General features: G+C 50.0%; 1 protein-coding gene across 1 annotated transcript in view; it reads left to right on the top strand.

The window, feature by feature from the left end:
• Positions 1 to 15845, top strand: part of LOC113581419 (collagen alpha-1(XXII) chain) — a 77305-nt gene that overhangs the window by 50575 nt on the left and 10885 nt on the right. The window contains exons 23-41 of the mRNA XM_035529559.1: positions 3172 to 3216; positions 3394 to 3429; positions 3603 to 3647; positions 4826 to 4879; positions 5011 to 5153; positions 5430 to 5580; positions 5746 to 5835; positions 7245 to 7286; positions 7821 to 7898; positions 8154 to 8189; positions 8301 to 8354; positions 8696 to 8749; positions 9721 to 9762; positions 13094 to 13198; positions 13362 to 13415; positions 13869 to 13922; positions 14024 to 14077; positions 14477 to 14530; positions 15438 to 15482. Coding sequence (XP_035385452.1) covers positions 3172 to 3216; positions 3394 to 3429; positions 3603 to 3647; positions 4826 to 4879; positions 5011 to 5153; positions 5430 to 5580; positions 5746 to 5835; positions 7245 to 7286; positions 7821 to 7898; positions 8154 to 8189; positions 8301 to 8354; positions 8696 to 8749; positions 9721 to 9762; positions 13094 to 13198; positions 13362 to 13415; positions 13869 to 13922; positions 14024 to 14077; positions 14477 to 14530; positions 15438 to 15482 — 1236 coding nt within the window. The remainder of the gene's footprint in view (positions 1 to 3171; positions 3217 to 3393; positions 3430 to 3602; positions 3648 to 4825; positions 4880 to 5010; positions 5154 to 5429; positions 5581 to 5745; positions 5836 to 7244; positions 7287 to 7820; positions 7899 to 8153; positions 8190 to 8300; positions 8355 to 8695; positions 8750 to 9720; positions 9763 to 13093; positions 13199 to 13361; positions 13416 to 13868; positions 13923 to 14023; positions 14078 to 14476; positions 14531 to 15437; positions 15483 to 15845) is intronic.

Here is a 15845-nt window from a genome sequence, read left to right as displayed (position 1 = left end):
CTGAATAGGACCTCGGAACATGGCCACTAAAAGCAATCAATGCGCCCGTTGTGTTTGGCCCATTCGGAGTAACCTTCTGACCCCAGCTGAAGCTGGTGTGCCGCTCCTGTGTTGTTTCATTCATCTGAATTGCATTCGAACGCTTTCTGTTTACCGTACTTTGCACCGGTCGGGGCCCTAGCGGTCCCCGATGCTCGTTACAGTGCATTTGAGAAGCGCACAAAGTTAAATTCTTGGCACTGCCTTGCGTTTAAGAGCTGCAGCACCGTATATAGCATGCGACAGGCTGAAGAGAAGTTCGGGAAATGGGTTTTGATTTTGACAGCGTATTACGTCAACTCTGCCACGGCTGCTAGTGTCTCAGCTTGCGTGAAACCTCTGCTCATTTTCGGGAATCGCCACCGCAAGGTGCCTGCCTGTCGGGCTGACACCGAACGGACGCCAGACTGCCTTCTCCCTGGATGGCCGGGCCTCTGTCCTCAACAGCGTGCTTTTCCCGACAAGAGCCCTGGCCCTCCTTCCGGCTTTCTCTGGCGGATAACGCGGTGAGGATAACACGAGATTTCAGAGAGAGGAAGGTTGCACAACCGCAGTGACGCGCGCGGATGGCTTTCCGTGCTTTTAATAAGCCGTTAGAAAAAGTTGCCCTGGCACTACAGTTGTTAAGCCGGTGGAACAGAAAAGGTTACAAACCCCATGAATTACTATTTCTGCGGGGTACCTAAACTGCAGTCTGGCCATTAGTCAAGTTATAATAAAACCAAGAAATTGTTTTTGAACACGCAACGCAACGCATATGTGCCATATGTTTACGGAACAAATGGCTTGAAGCCATTTTTTTTGCAAACTTCCTTATAACAACTTATACAGAGACCTGTTTCGGTACTGAGAGCCCCCTGTTGCGGTGGACTCAGACCGCGCCCCCCGACCTCCTGCTGTGGAATTTCCTCGTGCGGCTTGAAACTCGTGGTTTTCTCGGCGAGCGAGGAGCCCTCGTATTCCCTCGATCCTGCTTCACGGCCGGGACGAGCTTTTCGGATTTGCTTCCGCGCGGCGTCTCGTACGCAGCGTCACCGGATGATGTTGTTGTGTCCATGTAGCAGATGGTTGAGCTTTTCTCTCACGTGTGATGTGTGTCTAGGTGGGCTTTAGCAAACAGGATAGCCCCACACAAACACGCACGGGAACTTTTATCAGCCATCTTCTAACATCCTCTTCCACACGCACTACTGATCGGGCCGTATTGTCCGGTCCCGCGCACGTTAACGTCAGCGTCCTGCTGCAAAGAGTGGCTAACAGAGAATTGTTTTGCGGCTCATAAATGGCACACGGGGCAATTTCGCGTGCGATTTGATTGCTACATCTGACTCCAATTACCCTTTTAAAGAGGTCATTTCCCCAGCACTTCACATTTGTTTGCCATCAGCGACCTTGGCCGCCCTAACAATAACTCTAATAAAAACACGGAAGTGAAAAACACCATGCGTTTCATTGGTTAGCCACTCGGTCGGAAATCCAGGTCGTTCAAAAAGGGTACACGAGCTTTTTTTTTTTTTTTTTTAGAAATAACAGCCAAGAGCTTGGTCAGTACCGAACATCTAACGGGAGGGTTTCCCCCCCTAGCAGCAGCAAGGGCCAATAGCGTAGTAGTAGGTTCGCCCCTCAGTGGTTTCACTGGACGTAGAGTCTGCATCCAAAGAGCCCTGAGATGCAGTATATGGACTGTGATGTCATACATTTGCGAAAATACAGAGCAAGGAGCAGTTCACCAGTTTTTCTTCTTTTCCTGAAAGGGGGGGGGGTTCTGATTCCTGAACCGAAAAGATGTTAGCGTTCCCATTAAGGAAGAGATAACGGCCAACGAAGCTTCCCGGCGTCAGACTACAATGGACGAGGCAGAGACCAAGCCTTCAGAGAAACGGAGAGCTGTTGTTGTATCATTGGAGCCACTTAAGTTGACGCTATCTGGCCTTTACAACAGATACCAATGTTTGGGAAAAAAAAGAGCCCTTTTTTAAATTTCTTTTGCTAATGATTTGCAAATAGCAGGCCGCCCGTATCAACAGGCTCCTTTAGAGCTGTGGCGGTTGCCTATCAAAGGGCGGGATTACATTCAGACATAAGAAAACAACAGACACCTTTGGCCAATCAGAATTCATTATTTTTTATACAGTTTCTACTATGTAAACAACAAATGGCTGAACATTTTTCAACTCGGTAGACAAAGCTCATTAATAACCCTGGCCTTTACCGATACGTTTACGGTTGGAGAGATTTTGAAAAATTGGTGAACCTGTCCTTAATTTTTTATAATGGAGGTTATTTGTTATCATTTTTTATTTTGGACTTGGGGAGGTGCACTAACCTAATTACACGTGGCCAGAATGGTGCATTTATGTATGTTTACCTGATGGAATAAAAAAACTCATATATATTTGATGACAAAACATTCTTCACTGAGAATAATTTCAGAGAATAGATGTTCCCAGAAAATGCAGCAATTGTTAAAATCGCTGTGAAAGTTAGGCACCTAAGTGAGTATATATTACGCACGTCTAATACTTCAGTAAAGACAGTCAGGCAAAACCCAGATGTTGCTCTGCTATTTTCAGGAGAGATGTTGGGGGCCAAGCATTTTGGGGGCCAGCTTTTGTGGGGTTCCGCAAACACAGCTAGCCACAGGACCCTAGCGGGGTTTAGGTCTAGACTCTGCCCATTTTAAAACTTTGTATTCCTCTTGAGTTATCCTGATATATACCTGCATGTGCGTTGTGCCTCAGTCTCCAACCGAACGCCTCAGCTGGAGATATGCATCTCCACGCTGTCCTGTGAATTCATTTATGTGGTAGAGTGCTCGGGCTTGCTTGAATTAAATCTTGGTCCCCAAACCGCTAGCACGATCTAATAGTCCCTGTTCTGTGTCGGTTCCGTGAGAAATCTGAACTGGCCGTTGCTTCTTGCAATAATAACACCTCATTTTACTGTTTACATAAAATCAGGGGTTTCTGTTTATGAACTGGACATGCTTTTCACTGTGCCAAAATAAAAGTGGTTTTACTCCACTTGCCGACTCAACCCGCAAAAAAAAAAACAACAACAAAGACCTTTGTGCAAATTCGGTGCGTGACAGACCGATGACTAACCACGGTCACCTCTCTTTTCTACCTAAAGGGTGAAGCAGGAGAGAAGGGCAGTAAAGGAGAAACAGGAGACCAGGTGAGCGATAGCAAGAAAACCCCCAAAAACAGCGAGGCGTAAAAGACCCCCACCGCTGGGTCTTCCAGTTGCGCGATCGGCCTCGGAACTGCATCTTGTCGCAGTTGACGAGCCAGAGGAAGCTTGGTGGTGGGGGGGCGTGTTTTTTAAGGCCGTTCCCTCTCGTTTTCCCGCCAGGGTGAAAAGGGGCTCCAAGGTCCTCCAGGCGTCCAGGTGAGCAAAAACAATTACCGCGCAAAGGTAGCGTGTGTAGAAGTAGTGGAGCTGCCTAGCTGTTGATCGCCACCTCGAGAACCTCGGTCAGCTCTGCGAGTGTCTTCTGCCCTCACATGTTGCTCCTCTTTCTTGACCTTCACACCGAATTGCCCCTGCCCTCCGCCACGAAGGGAAGTATTGGATTGCCAGGGCCAGCAGGAGATCCGGGTCCACAGGTATGTGCCTCCTTCCCTCCCCGGACCGTCAGACGGCCAAACGTCTCGGCGTCACGGTCAGCCGTACCTCCAGCAGCCCGCAAAGTAGTCCGGGACGCAGTTTTCATTGTTTCGACTGTCGTACTAAAACAAAACGGAGACCGTGAGGTTTAAAGTTCAGAATTTAGTTCAGTGAGAATTTGGTGAGTTTTTAATTTGAAATGATTTCATTTATTCTAAGTGAACTGTACAGGAATCAAAGTCATGGTATCCAAACAATTGCACAAATTAAAATAACCTTAATCAAAATTTTTAGCACTCGATGGTAAATCCTTCTCATCAGACATCTCTAGACACTGCGTATCCTCTCAGACTCGGTCTGCAGCGCAGGTGTGTTCTGTAATCTGGATACGTTACTCCCATCATCAGCGAGCGACACAGACGATCAGGCTTGTGTTGAATTATATTGTGAATGAGTGAGTTTCAAACCCGGTCCATCAGGTACTTTGCATCTTAAAAAAACCTTTCTGCTAGCCCTCATCTCCGTTTTAACGTTATTTCATTTCATTTGTTGGAGGCCATTCGTTCACTGCAGTCCAAATACGGAGACAAAAAGAGGCGCAAAAGTGGCATTTGGATCTGCAAACAATAAAAATGGAGAACAAAAAAAGAGATCCTTTTTCTGGCCGTAGAACCGTTAGTTCTAACATCCTGAGCTGAAGAGTGGCGTGGAGTTTCTGTGTTTCCCATGTTTTATAGATTACCGTTGAAGGGCTTAGCAGAGGCCCCTCACCGAAACCATTAGTTCGGTATTTTGAGGAGTCGTGACATGTAACCAGCATCGCAAAACGCTCCTTTTTTTCCCCCATCCCCTTTCGAGCTCTGGCAACCAGCGGTCAGATTGCCACAATTTTCACAGCTGGGAAGGAATCAAAGCGACCGCGGCAATTCCTCTAAAAGCCTCCTGCCCCTGAGAAACGCGCTCAGGAAGAACTGTCGGGCTCTTAAGAGTCGCTTTAGCGGGCCCCGTCAATAGAACGTGGCCATTACATTTGACTCCGTAATGAGCGAAAGGTCACGGCACGCGCCGGCGAAAGTTATGGGGAGGAACGTGTGATCGCTCCCTCATCTGCAGATGTGTTATGCTAAGAGCACCCCGCTCTTATGGCTAATGGCTTCTCAAACCATCTCGCACCCAGGGCGAAGAGGGGCCATCGGGCACGGCCGGACCCCGCGGGCTCCCTGGAGGCAAGGCAAGAAGGGGGCCTGCTCATTTCAATATTTCACACCTACACATCACCCTTGTGATGGGGGTGGGGGTTGGGGGTGGGGTTTGGTGGTCGCGAGCCCGACTGACGTGCCTCTTTCCTGTCCCGATTCGCAGGGTCCGCCAGGGGAGCCCGGAGCAGCAGGTGCGCAGGGGCCCAAAGGAGAGAAGGTAGAGTCCGACCTCTGGACGCAGCCCAGCCCGGCAGGAGACCGCCTGCACGTCCCCCGCACTCATGCACGCTTTGCTCCAAACTCTCCGTGTGCTCGCATTTCGCCCGCGCGAACTTGTTTTGCAAGTGTTGTGCTGCACCCATTTCGCTCGAGGAAGGATTTTGATGCGTGCGGCTTCCTTTAATTGTGAAAGCTCTAAACACAGCAAACAGCAGTCGCTAACATTTCTGTGCCTAATCGACTTACGTATATAACTGTCGCGTCGACGCGTGTTCAGTTTGCATAGATTACATGTCGAATAAATCCGAAAAGGCCAAGTAGAGATCATTTAGGAATGTGGTGGTCCTATTCTACACGTGTTAGGCACGATTTCTGGGACCCTCAAAGAAAAGTTACCTTAGTAGCTGGGAAGAAGCCGAGTCATTTCGAGCTGGCGAAGCTGGAGATCACGAAGCCCGACCCGTTTAGTCGGACCTCGCTCGTGCAGCCCCGCCCTCCCGATGACATCATCCAGGTCTCGGGCTGCACCTCCCAGCTCCTTTACACAGTGCTTGAGTGTTTATTTGGCTGTTATCCACCCCAGGGTATCCGGAGCACCGCGTTTCTTAATAGAGATGGCGAGTTGGGCGTGGTTCAAGTGTGTGTGTGTGTGTGTGTGTGTGTGTGTGTGTGTGTGTAGGGTGATGCAGGTGGCTCCCCAGGGCCACAGGGGCCACCGGGCCCCAAGGGTGAGGCTGGAGAGCCCGGACCAGGACCGCTTGGTCACATGGTAAGTCAAAGCACCACTCAGTTCTGGTGAACCATGTATCTTACCTTAACATCAGTCGCTGTCAACCCTCACATATAACACACTTACATGATCACATGACCCCAGATATCCCCCCATGAAAAAGTACCTTTTTGGCTGGGCATTTATGAAGCAATGGATTGAACAAGACACACACACACTCACACACACGTGGCCATTAACCGCACCCCCTACGCCAGAGGTGGTGCTGCCGTTATCTACATGAAACGCTATTGGCTCTCTCGCAGTACCGCCCCACCCCCAGCCCTGAGGTTCCCTCCCTCTCTACAGCTGTCAGGGCAGGCTGAGCTTGACGTACGCGCGGTGGGCTCCTCCAGAGGCGACCCGCCCGCCCGACAGGCGTGACCAACGGGTGCCACGCGGGCCGCGCGCTAACGGCTCTCCCGCCCACGCCATTATGTTCATTTCAATAAGGGGGAGATAAAGCGCGTGCTACAGAAGTGGGCGGCCTCGGCTGAGTTATCGAGGAAGACGGGCTTTAGGGTGTGCGTGCGTGCGTGCGTGTGAGCAAGAGAGCCTACGTGCTGGCTCAAATACGACTTTTCTGGCAATTTCAATGTGAATTTCTCACAACACAAGCAGTCTCCAAACTCATTAAGCCCTATTGCAGCTCTGAGACCTCCTCGCCGAGCCTGAAGGCGTCACAAATCCATTGTAGCTCCTCCACCCCGACTCGGCGTCCGGCAGAGCACCCGCCTCCGGACCATTCCCCTCCATACGTCCGCCGTTAGGAAGGCATTTATCAGAGACCGTTGGAGCAGCTAAACGCGGAGCCAGCCGGCCGTAAAAAGGCGACGCACGGCCTCCTGCTCACAGCCGGACAACGGAAGCGATCGCGGCCCGGCAGACAACGCCACAATCCGCCCCACGGCGCAATTATCCGGTAGGGAAGGACCCTGCCCGATTGCCAGAATTAATTCCCCCATCAGCAGGAACGCGTTAAATGATGCTCACTGTAACTCTTTCCGACAAACGCGGGCTCCCGCTTCCCGACCCGGCAGCGGGGGGACTATTAAAAATGTTTGCTCTGAGCTCCTATCGAACGTCAGGCAAAGGCGCAGCGAGGGGGTCTTTGAAACGTCCGCGGCCCGGCACGAAGTATAAAGGAAGTTAATAAGCCCCCGTTTCCTGCCGAGCGCCTGCCGCTAGGTGGTTGTTTTCTCTGTCTCGTTCTTTCTCTCTCTTTCTTTGGCTCCATTTCTCTCTTATTTCTCTCTCTCTCTCTCTCCAAGCCACTTTCGCCGCCACTCTGTCTCCCTTTTCTCCCGCTGCTGCGTACCCTCTGCGCCTGTCTCCGTCTCTTTCTGTCTCTCTCTAACCCTGATCCTGAATCCGAATTGTCTCTTCTTCTCCCCTCCGCTCATCGGCAGGGGGACGGCACAGTGCTGCCAAGAGGATCGCGCGGGGCAAAGGTCAGTCACCGCAGCCTCTCAGTAGACAGTAGACCGGCGACGCCGTAGACGCCGTTTCCCCATCCACACCCCCTCCTACTGAGATTCGGAGATGATCAGTCATCGTCTGCTTCTCCCCTGAACTGTTTCAAATTCAAATTCAGTTTCAGTTATTATATCAGAAGCATAGATTTTAGAGGGCATGCTGGTTACTGGGAGGCGTGCTTGCTGGAAACAGATTTTCGTTTGGAGAGATGACAAAACGTATATCATTGCAAATAAACGCTGCTCCGGCCCGGGCGATAGCCACGACTTATGGCTTGTTTCAAGCCATTACGGCTTGTTTGCACACAGACGCATCAGCTTTGAATGAAACCTCCGGAGAATATGTGAGATTATGGGAGCTCCTCCAGAGAGTATGTGAGATTACGTGAGCTCCTCCATAGATTACGTAAGCCTTCTCTGCGGGCTGAGACGCACCGCCGTGGGCGTCTGGCGCTGAGCGCCGCCTCGTTGGGACTGGGCCTTTACCGCTCCTCTCTTTCTCTGCGTCAGGGGGAGAGGGGTGTCCCAGGGTTGCCAGGGGAACCAGGAGAAAAAGGAGACCAGGGCATGGGACTCACCGGTCCCCCTGTGAGTCCTTTTCCAAACGATTTATTTCATCGATTCTCTGTCATATGCAAAGAGCTGTAGTCAGTGATACCGAAAGACGTGCATTGTGTGAGTCTGTGTAAAAAAAAAGATTTCATCTAGAATGAATGTAAATATATATAAATATACAATAGAATGCCTGTTATAAATATACAGTAGGGGTGTGTCGCTTTGTTGGAATGGCCTTACGCAATATTTTGTTAAGAGTTTTGGAGAAAGTATTTTGTGTGTCTTCAGGGCATCATGGGACCCAAGGGTGAGCCAGGAATCGAGGTACTGTCCGTTATCCAATATGGTCTTTATCATATCCAATGGAATATTGACAATTATCCATAACAGATGTAGCGGGATGTGGCTTAAGGAATGATATCCGTTGTGTCTCAGGGTCCGCATGGACTCCCGGGTTTACCAGGCCCTCCGGGAATCCCAGGAAGCCCGGTAAGGAATCTCTGCCATGCCTCTCATTCTCCCTATGTCTCTCTCTCTCTCTCTCTCTCTCTCTCCTTCTCTCTCTCTCTCTCTCTCTCTCTCTCTCTCTCTCTGAGTCACAGGGTACGGCCACTATCGTTGAATTTCCTAAGTTAAAGTGGATCAATTTCAGCTGTACAGGCTGATTTATGAGTCGGTTGCAAAATCCATAAAGACGATCAAAACAATTTTGATGTGATTTGTGAAAATATTATTTTGCAGCACTCTATGAATAGCTTCCACTCGCTCACTGAGGTTTATATGTATCTGAGAACATCTGTCTCATCGTGTGCTCCTGTTATTACACGCAGGGGTCTCCAGGTCGTGAAGGCAGGCCAGGACCTCCGGGACCCCCCGGGGAACGGGTGAGTTTAGTGCTTCCCACATTCCTACGTTTCAGACGCCAAAACCATGTCGAAAGGTGTGCGTCAGGCCCGGGCAAGCCTTACAGCAGATTTGGTACGACTGCGTAAAGTGTCGATCGACTAGTTTTAAAATACGCTTTGTTGTTGCTTATCAGAACCCAGTTCGTGCACGTAACCATTACGTATGTCGTCATAGCTACCGTTTCTGGGTAGAACGCTCGGCCTGCAGGTTCCTTGCGACCCCGTTCTTGTCTCGTTTGTCCCTAAAGTTAAGGTACCAAACATAGCCCACAGCTCCTGCACCTTACCTGAGCAGTTATCCCGCGCACCCCTGCAGGCCTGGGTCTGGACACCCCGGGAGTAAACGTTCCCGCGTTTCAGCGGCTAGGCGCACGAACTAGCGAAACGGGACCAGCCAGGCCAGAAAAGCTGCCCCGCCGGGAAAAGCTTCCGGCCGGAGCCAGCGTCCCCGTGTGTGGCGCCTTCATCGTAACGCTAATAAATCGAATAAACAGATCAGACCGCTGAAATAATTGATGACTCTTTTGGGGAGGTGAGCAGGTCGTCACGGCAACGCACCCAGGTGGATGGATTCCTTTACCAGATCTTATCGCGTTGGATGAAGTCAAACTGCTGTCCAAAATAATAATAATAATACAAATTGTACAAACTGTATACCCGGAAACTGTAAAAACCCGGGAAACGAATCAGGACAGGCCGACTGACCCAGGCCAGACGCGTGTGCAGGAGCTGCCAGCGAATGAAACGGATTATCCGTGTTTTAAAGACCAATAGCACGTGCCAATTAACCCTGGGATTAGAGCCGGGATGCCAAATAGGCTCAGTATTTGGCATCCACGGCAGAATACATAAGGGAAATTCACGCCTGCCACCCGTCCGGCGAGCGGGCGGAACGCACGCAGAAGCTAGCGGTAACCTTCCTCCCTGTTTTCTTCTTCTCCTGCCTCCAGACTGCCCTGCCAATCGTGGGAGACATGGGCACGCTGCTGAAGGTACCCCACCCCACCCCCCCAGGCCCTCAGACTGTGACATAACTGTTCCCTAATTTAATAACAAAGACGCTTGCCAAGGTCTAGGTCAACTTTACTGCTCTGTGAGGGAAATTAATTGTCTCTCTACGCCTAGAACACGGGCAATAAAACCCAGCAATAGGGACATAAGACTATAAGCAAAAACAATTAAATCACATAAATTAGCATAATAAAATAAAATAGCATAACATTTATATTTACTGGACTTTAGACAGTCTGGCTTTTGCACTGTGTTCATTATGCAAGATATAAGCATCTAGCCCCTCCTCCATACATTTTCATATTCTGTATTAAATTAGTATAATATTACATTCTTATTCACACACACACACACACACACACACACACACACACACGTATGTATGTATATATATATATATATATATATATATATATATATATATATATATATATATATATATATTAGTACACGAGGTTTGCAAACAGGACATATTGGACTGAGGTCCCTCAGCAGCTGCACAAGCCAAGATCTTCAGAGATGATGAAGGACCTCTGGTTTCTCAGGGAACCTCGTCTACTTCACTTTATCTTTATCCAAAGTACACTGCTGTCATTCCCCTGGATTCTTCTACTCTACTGTTGTCAGGGCTTTGTTAGTGCAAACCCGTGGTGTCGATGACTTAGCATTTCACTATATGTTGTACTCTGTATAATGTATATGTGACAAATAAAACCTATATATGTATATTACATTCTTATTCACACACACACACGCATGCATGTGCGTGTGTATATATACACGTGTGTGTGTATATAAGTATGTTTTTATATATATATATAAATATATAGACATATACATATGATTTTCTTCAGCTCATTGCTCTGACACTCTGACCCAAACCCTTCATTCTAACAGAGTCACTGTAGGCTCTGTCAGGTTTTCACAGGTTATGCTGCTCTGTGTTATGGTCATGTAGTTTAATCTTGGACACTCAGATTCTCAAAGACCTAGCTCAGAGAAAAGGAGAAAGTTCTGGAACAGTCCTTCATTTTGGGCACTTATTTAGAAGTGCTGCCAGTTTTGTTTTTGTTTTTTTTATGACATCCACCAGCTGTTCTGCTGCAGAGCATTTTTGCTCCTGAAACCTCTTGTGCTTTCATTGCGTTTACTATTTGGTCTACCCTTTGACCTGAGCCGATCTGCCACAGTACGATCTCCAAGCACTGGGCACTCAAACGCCAAAATCTCCTTTCCATGAAAAGGAAGCGAAAAGCAGAATTCAGAATAGGATAAATTATTTGTCAAAATAAAAGTCTCTCAAGGTTCCCAAAGGACACATGGAGTATATACAAAACTCACTGATAAATTTAGCCACCTTTTTTTTTTTTTTTTAAATACAGGCCTTGCTGATAGCGGGAGCCTTGGCCGCTGCCAACGTCTTAAAGCTTTAGTGCGTTTTGGATCACTAAGGTCTCCCTAGCAAGTGTCCGCGACTCTGATCGCCGCTCCAGCGCGCCACTCGGTTTGCATCCCGAGAGACGCTTTTCTTCTCCGCTTCAAAAGAACAAAGGGCTCCGGGAGAACTCTCCGCGAAGTCCCGCAGCGCCCCCCGAAGGAGGAGGAAAACGTACACGTACACGTCCTCCGTTATCGAGTCATCTCGTGGTCGCTTTCGCCAGTCCTGCTGCCGCTAGAGTGCTTCCTGTTTGCAAAATCCTCGACGGTATGATCGTCCGGACAGGGCTCCGCACAGGCGACGTCCCAACAAACCCCTTGTGCCCGCCCCCGGCCGGGGCGAGCGCGTGTTAAAGGACCCCAAACCCCACCAAGCACCGCCAAGTTTACGTGACAGAGGAAACAGGCGAGGGAGATTGAGACACACCGGGGGTCACGTGCTCGACTCGACGGGAGCTGGAAATTTGTTTTGATGGAAACTTTTTTGAGGGAAGAACGGATGGCTTTTTGAGGGCATTTTCTTTTCCATCAGGCAAAGAGAAAAAACCCTGATACCAAAATAAAGACAGAGAGAGAGACAGAGAGAGAGAGAGAGACAGAGAGAGAGAGAGAGTCTGGCTTCTTTGACACCCTGCAGTTCCATAGCGGCTGACGATGAGTGTAACTTTGTTGACACGTATCAATCTGAAGGATGACTGTGAGTTCTTTTGACTGACAGCCTCCTTGGGATTCACTTTAAGGGGATTTTCCCCCCCCCACCACATTTTTTCATATTTTTTTCATAATGTGCTCCTGCCTTAAGCTCGAGCCTCGAAGCACTTAACAAAATGAACTTTTTATGTCCCAGGCATTTTCTTTGCTGTGTCTAGGAAATATTCGGAAATATCCGAGACGCATAAAAGTCTCTCTCTCTCTCTCTCTCTCTCTCTCCGTCCCCTCCCACCTCTCTAACGACCGATCTAAGAGCCCCAAAAGTGCTTCCTTTCCCTTATCGAGACTGGCTGCGCGCAATTTCGCTAATTGTTAGTAGCTCCAAAGGCAGCCAGCAGCTTCTCCGAGCCCCCCGTTCGGCCCTCACGAGCCTGGCGCCTCCTCCGCGGCCTTCGCCCCGCGCCCCGCGCCGTCGGGAGCGTGCCGTGGAGCGGCGGAGGTCACGGCGACACGCCAGCACCGACCGTACTGTCTCCCACTCCTCACCCACGCGAGCGTGACAGCCGGCGCATGCGAGCGCGAACCCCCGTCTGCCCCACCCCACGCCACGCACCCCCCCTTCCGGGGCTCTTTAGGGCCATTACGGAAAACGACGAGCTTGTCCTCCGACCAGAAAGGGGTTGCGGCGAACGCATTAGCCCGGCAAGGTCGGCGCCCACGCCAAGCGTCCGAGGAAACTGTAGCACGAGGCTAATGTGTGCCATTCCTCCTACCGGATACAGTCAGGTGGGCGCACAGAAAAACGGAGCGGCTGACTGCAGGCTTGCAATTGCTTTATTCACAATCCGTTCTCTCCGGCCGCGGACGGTAAAACCACGTGCACGCGTCTTTCTCGGGGGTGGCGTGCGGCTTCTGTACAGGAGAGGGTCAGAGTGGGCTTTGATGTAAACAGAGCGAAAGAGAGAAGTGTGGAAATGTAAGCAGAGTATGAAAAAAAACAGATGGAGATCCGGCGGACGGCGTTCGGGAAGCGGCAGGGCGAGTACATTCAGAGTTCAGGCTTTCAAACTATGTCGAAAGGTTTTTTTTGTTGATCTTATTTTCAATTTCACTTAGTCCAGGTGTAGAGGCTAAGCCTTCTCTCATTGTGCAATAGATATCCCAGATAATGTCACTAACTCTGAGATACTGTGTGTGTTTGTGTGTGTGTGCGTGCGCGTGCAGAATGCCTGCAGTTTGTGCCAGAAACAAGTGCCAGGGTTGCCAGGGCAAAAAGGAGATAAGGGTTCTCTTGGAGTTCCTGGAGTGGAGGGCAGGCAGGGAGAGAAGGTAACACACACACACACACACACACACACACACACACACACAGGTCATCACAACATACTGATGAGTAACCATCTGCTCTGTTACTGCCCAGCAGTAATGCAAAATGTCACACTTTCCTTGTGTTGCGCATCCTGTGTGTGTGTGTGTGTGTTCTGTTTAACAGGGTGATCAGGGAATGAGAGGTCCAGTCGGTAATCCAGGGAAAGAAGGCCCTAAGGTAAAGCCAGGCGCTCTGATAGTCTGCTCATGGACCGGCAGCTTTACTCATATTCAGCCTTTCATATCCACAGACAAATCAGAACATCTAAACTCCTAAACTCCTAAATCAGAACATATAAACTCCCCCCCAACGCCAAGGCAGCCTGCCTTTCTGCACCATTACAGCCCATTAGGAACGACGCGCGCGCTGTCCTGGTCTAAAGACGCCCCACTTTGCATCTACCACGCCGCATCCTGCATTAACCGGATGCGAGGCGCGGCGCGGGCACAACCGCCACTTGTTGCCATGGAAGCAGAAAGACGGGCTGCACGGCAAAAGAAAAGGGGAGGGGTGGGAGTCGCGCGGCCGCGCTTAATGCAAGAGGTGGACGTGGACGGGGGTCACAGCTGGGGTCAGCGAGCGGAAGACGGCGTCGCGTGACGGCGTTTGACCGGTTTGTTTCGTCCGCAGGGTGTGAAGGGAGAGAGAGGTTTCCCGGGCCCGGTCGGAGACAAAGGCGATGAGGTGGGTTTTCGCATGGACACGCGGAACGGCGTGGGGGAGGATTTGGGCTTGGCGCGGTCCATTGCACTTGAAGCCTAACCACAGCGTTGACTCTTCCCCAGGGTGTCCCTGGAGCGCCAGGTTTCCCGGGAGCCGTCGGTCGGCCCGGATCTCCCGTAAGTCCGTGTCTCCGAGCTCTTTTCCGTTCAAGGCCACCTTCGCGGCGTTTGGTTTACGTCCGCTTTGGCGATAAGATGCAAACCTAATGACAGTTTCTCTGATTCAAAGTGTTACGCTAACGCTACCTGCCACTTGCACCTCTGACCGATTGCCTCAACATGCGTAAGTGAACTGAGGCAACTCGGATGACTCAAAATAGATGAGCCAAGCAAGTTTGTATCTTCCAAGAAGCTTATGTTCTCTGCTGCGAAAGAGAACACAGTTTGTCGTCATTCTCTGTAGACCGTCTGTCATTCTCTTTTGTAATCGCTAGGCTAAACGCGTTAACTGGATCAACAACCAGAGAGATCTTTTGGAACTTTCAAACATTGTAAAACCACGCCTGTCTTTATCAGGGCCCCATGGGAAGACCCGGATCCCCTGGGCCAGCAGGAGCGAAGGGAGAACGGGTAAGCCACCCCAGTCGTTCCCATTACGTTTTTCTTTTTTGATCACCTCACACTTCCAAAAAGCCTCTGTTATTTTTGGATTTCATGACTGACTTAACCGCGGGCAAAGTTCTTGACATGGCAGAGCTGTGTTGGAAAAACTCGATGCTTTTCTTTTTACGCGATTACTCACTCATGTCTGCTTCGTAACTTGCACAGCTTTCCGGAGTTTCTGTGGTGAATATGTAATTAATGCGCATTAACTTTGAATTGACATGGACTTACCCTTTTGGTATTTTCAGCCTCCACTATAAATATTTCGAGCTGCCTCGGTAATTGCCATAAAAAAAAAAAAAAGGCCTGCACCGGAATTTGCTGTTTGCATGAGCAGCTTTAAAACTCAGCGGTCATCTCAGGTTCTTAAATCTCATCCCCGGTTTGAAGACTGTTCGGTATTCCGAACAGTAAGAGGCTTCCGTGCACTGCACCCTCTCACGAATGAACTACACATGCAAGTGCAATGTTCCCAGAAAAACATGAGCCGGAAATTGAATGCGTCTCCCGGCGTGTCAAATCATGACGCGGGGCGCGCACATTCGCTCTTGAAAGGGAAGAGGGGCGTCCTCCAACCGCTGTTGTCGGTCGACTAAGCCAGAGACGCTTCCCGCTAAGCCAGAGATGCTTCCCCCCCCCGCCCACCGCAGAATTCCGGAGCTGTCGGGCTGACGGCTCGTTGGAATTCACCCGGTGTGCTGACAGTGCTTGAGAAGCTGACACTTCGGCAGGCTGGCGGTGCGCTTTCTGAAATATCGGAAGGGTCCACGGATATCGCTGAATTCAGAATGAAAAAGGGGGGAAGGAGGCATGTGCACGTGTCGTAAGGGGCTGATGGTGTGTGTGTGTGTGTGTGTGTGTGTGTGTTTTGTAGGGCAGTGAAGGACCGCCAGGTATACCTGGACTTCCAGGACCTCCGGTAAGTTTGATCAGAGCTCGTGAGAGCACGTCTTCCCTTGATCTTCAAGAACGGAACCATGGCGAGCTCTCCTCAGCTTTCTGCTGTTGGGGCCTCTTTTTTTTTGGTGTCACAGAGAACCATCTAGCAAAACTTCACGAATATCCCTAGTAGAACAGTTCCATCTCACAGAACTTCACGAATATCCCTCGTGAAATGGTTCCATCTCACAGAACTTCACACATATTTCCCATGCAGTGGCTCTGCCTTGGAACTAAAGGGTTTTTTTTTCCCCAACCGAGACACAGTGAGAACTAGAAGGTTAGGAATGATGATAGTGACTCCAGGACCTCCAGAGGCGGTTATGAGTTCCCAGTTCTTTAC

Source organism: Electrophorus electricus, chromosome 9, assembly GCF_013358815.1.
Source record: "Electrophorus electricus isolate fEleEle1 chromosome 9, fEleEle1.pri, whole genome shotgun sequence".
In the NCBI taxonomy this organism is placed as follows: domain Eukaryota; kingdom Metazoa; phylum Chordata; class Actinopteri; order Gymnotiformes; family Gymnotidae; genus Electrophorus; species Electrophorus electricus.
This window is presented reverse-complemented; position numbering and strand designations above follow the sequence as displayed.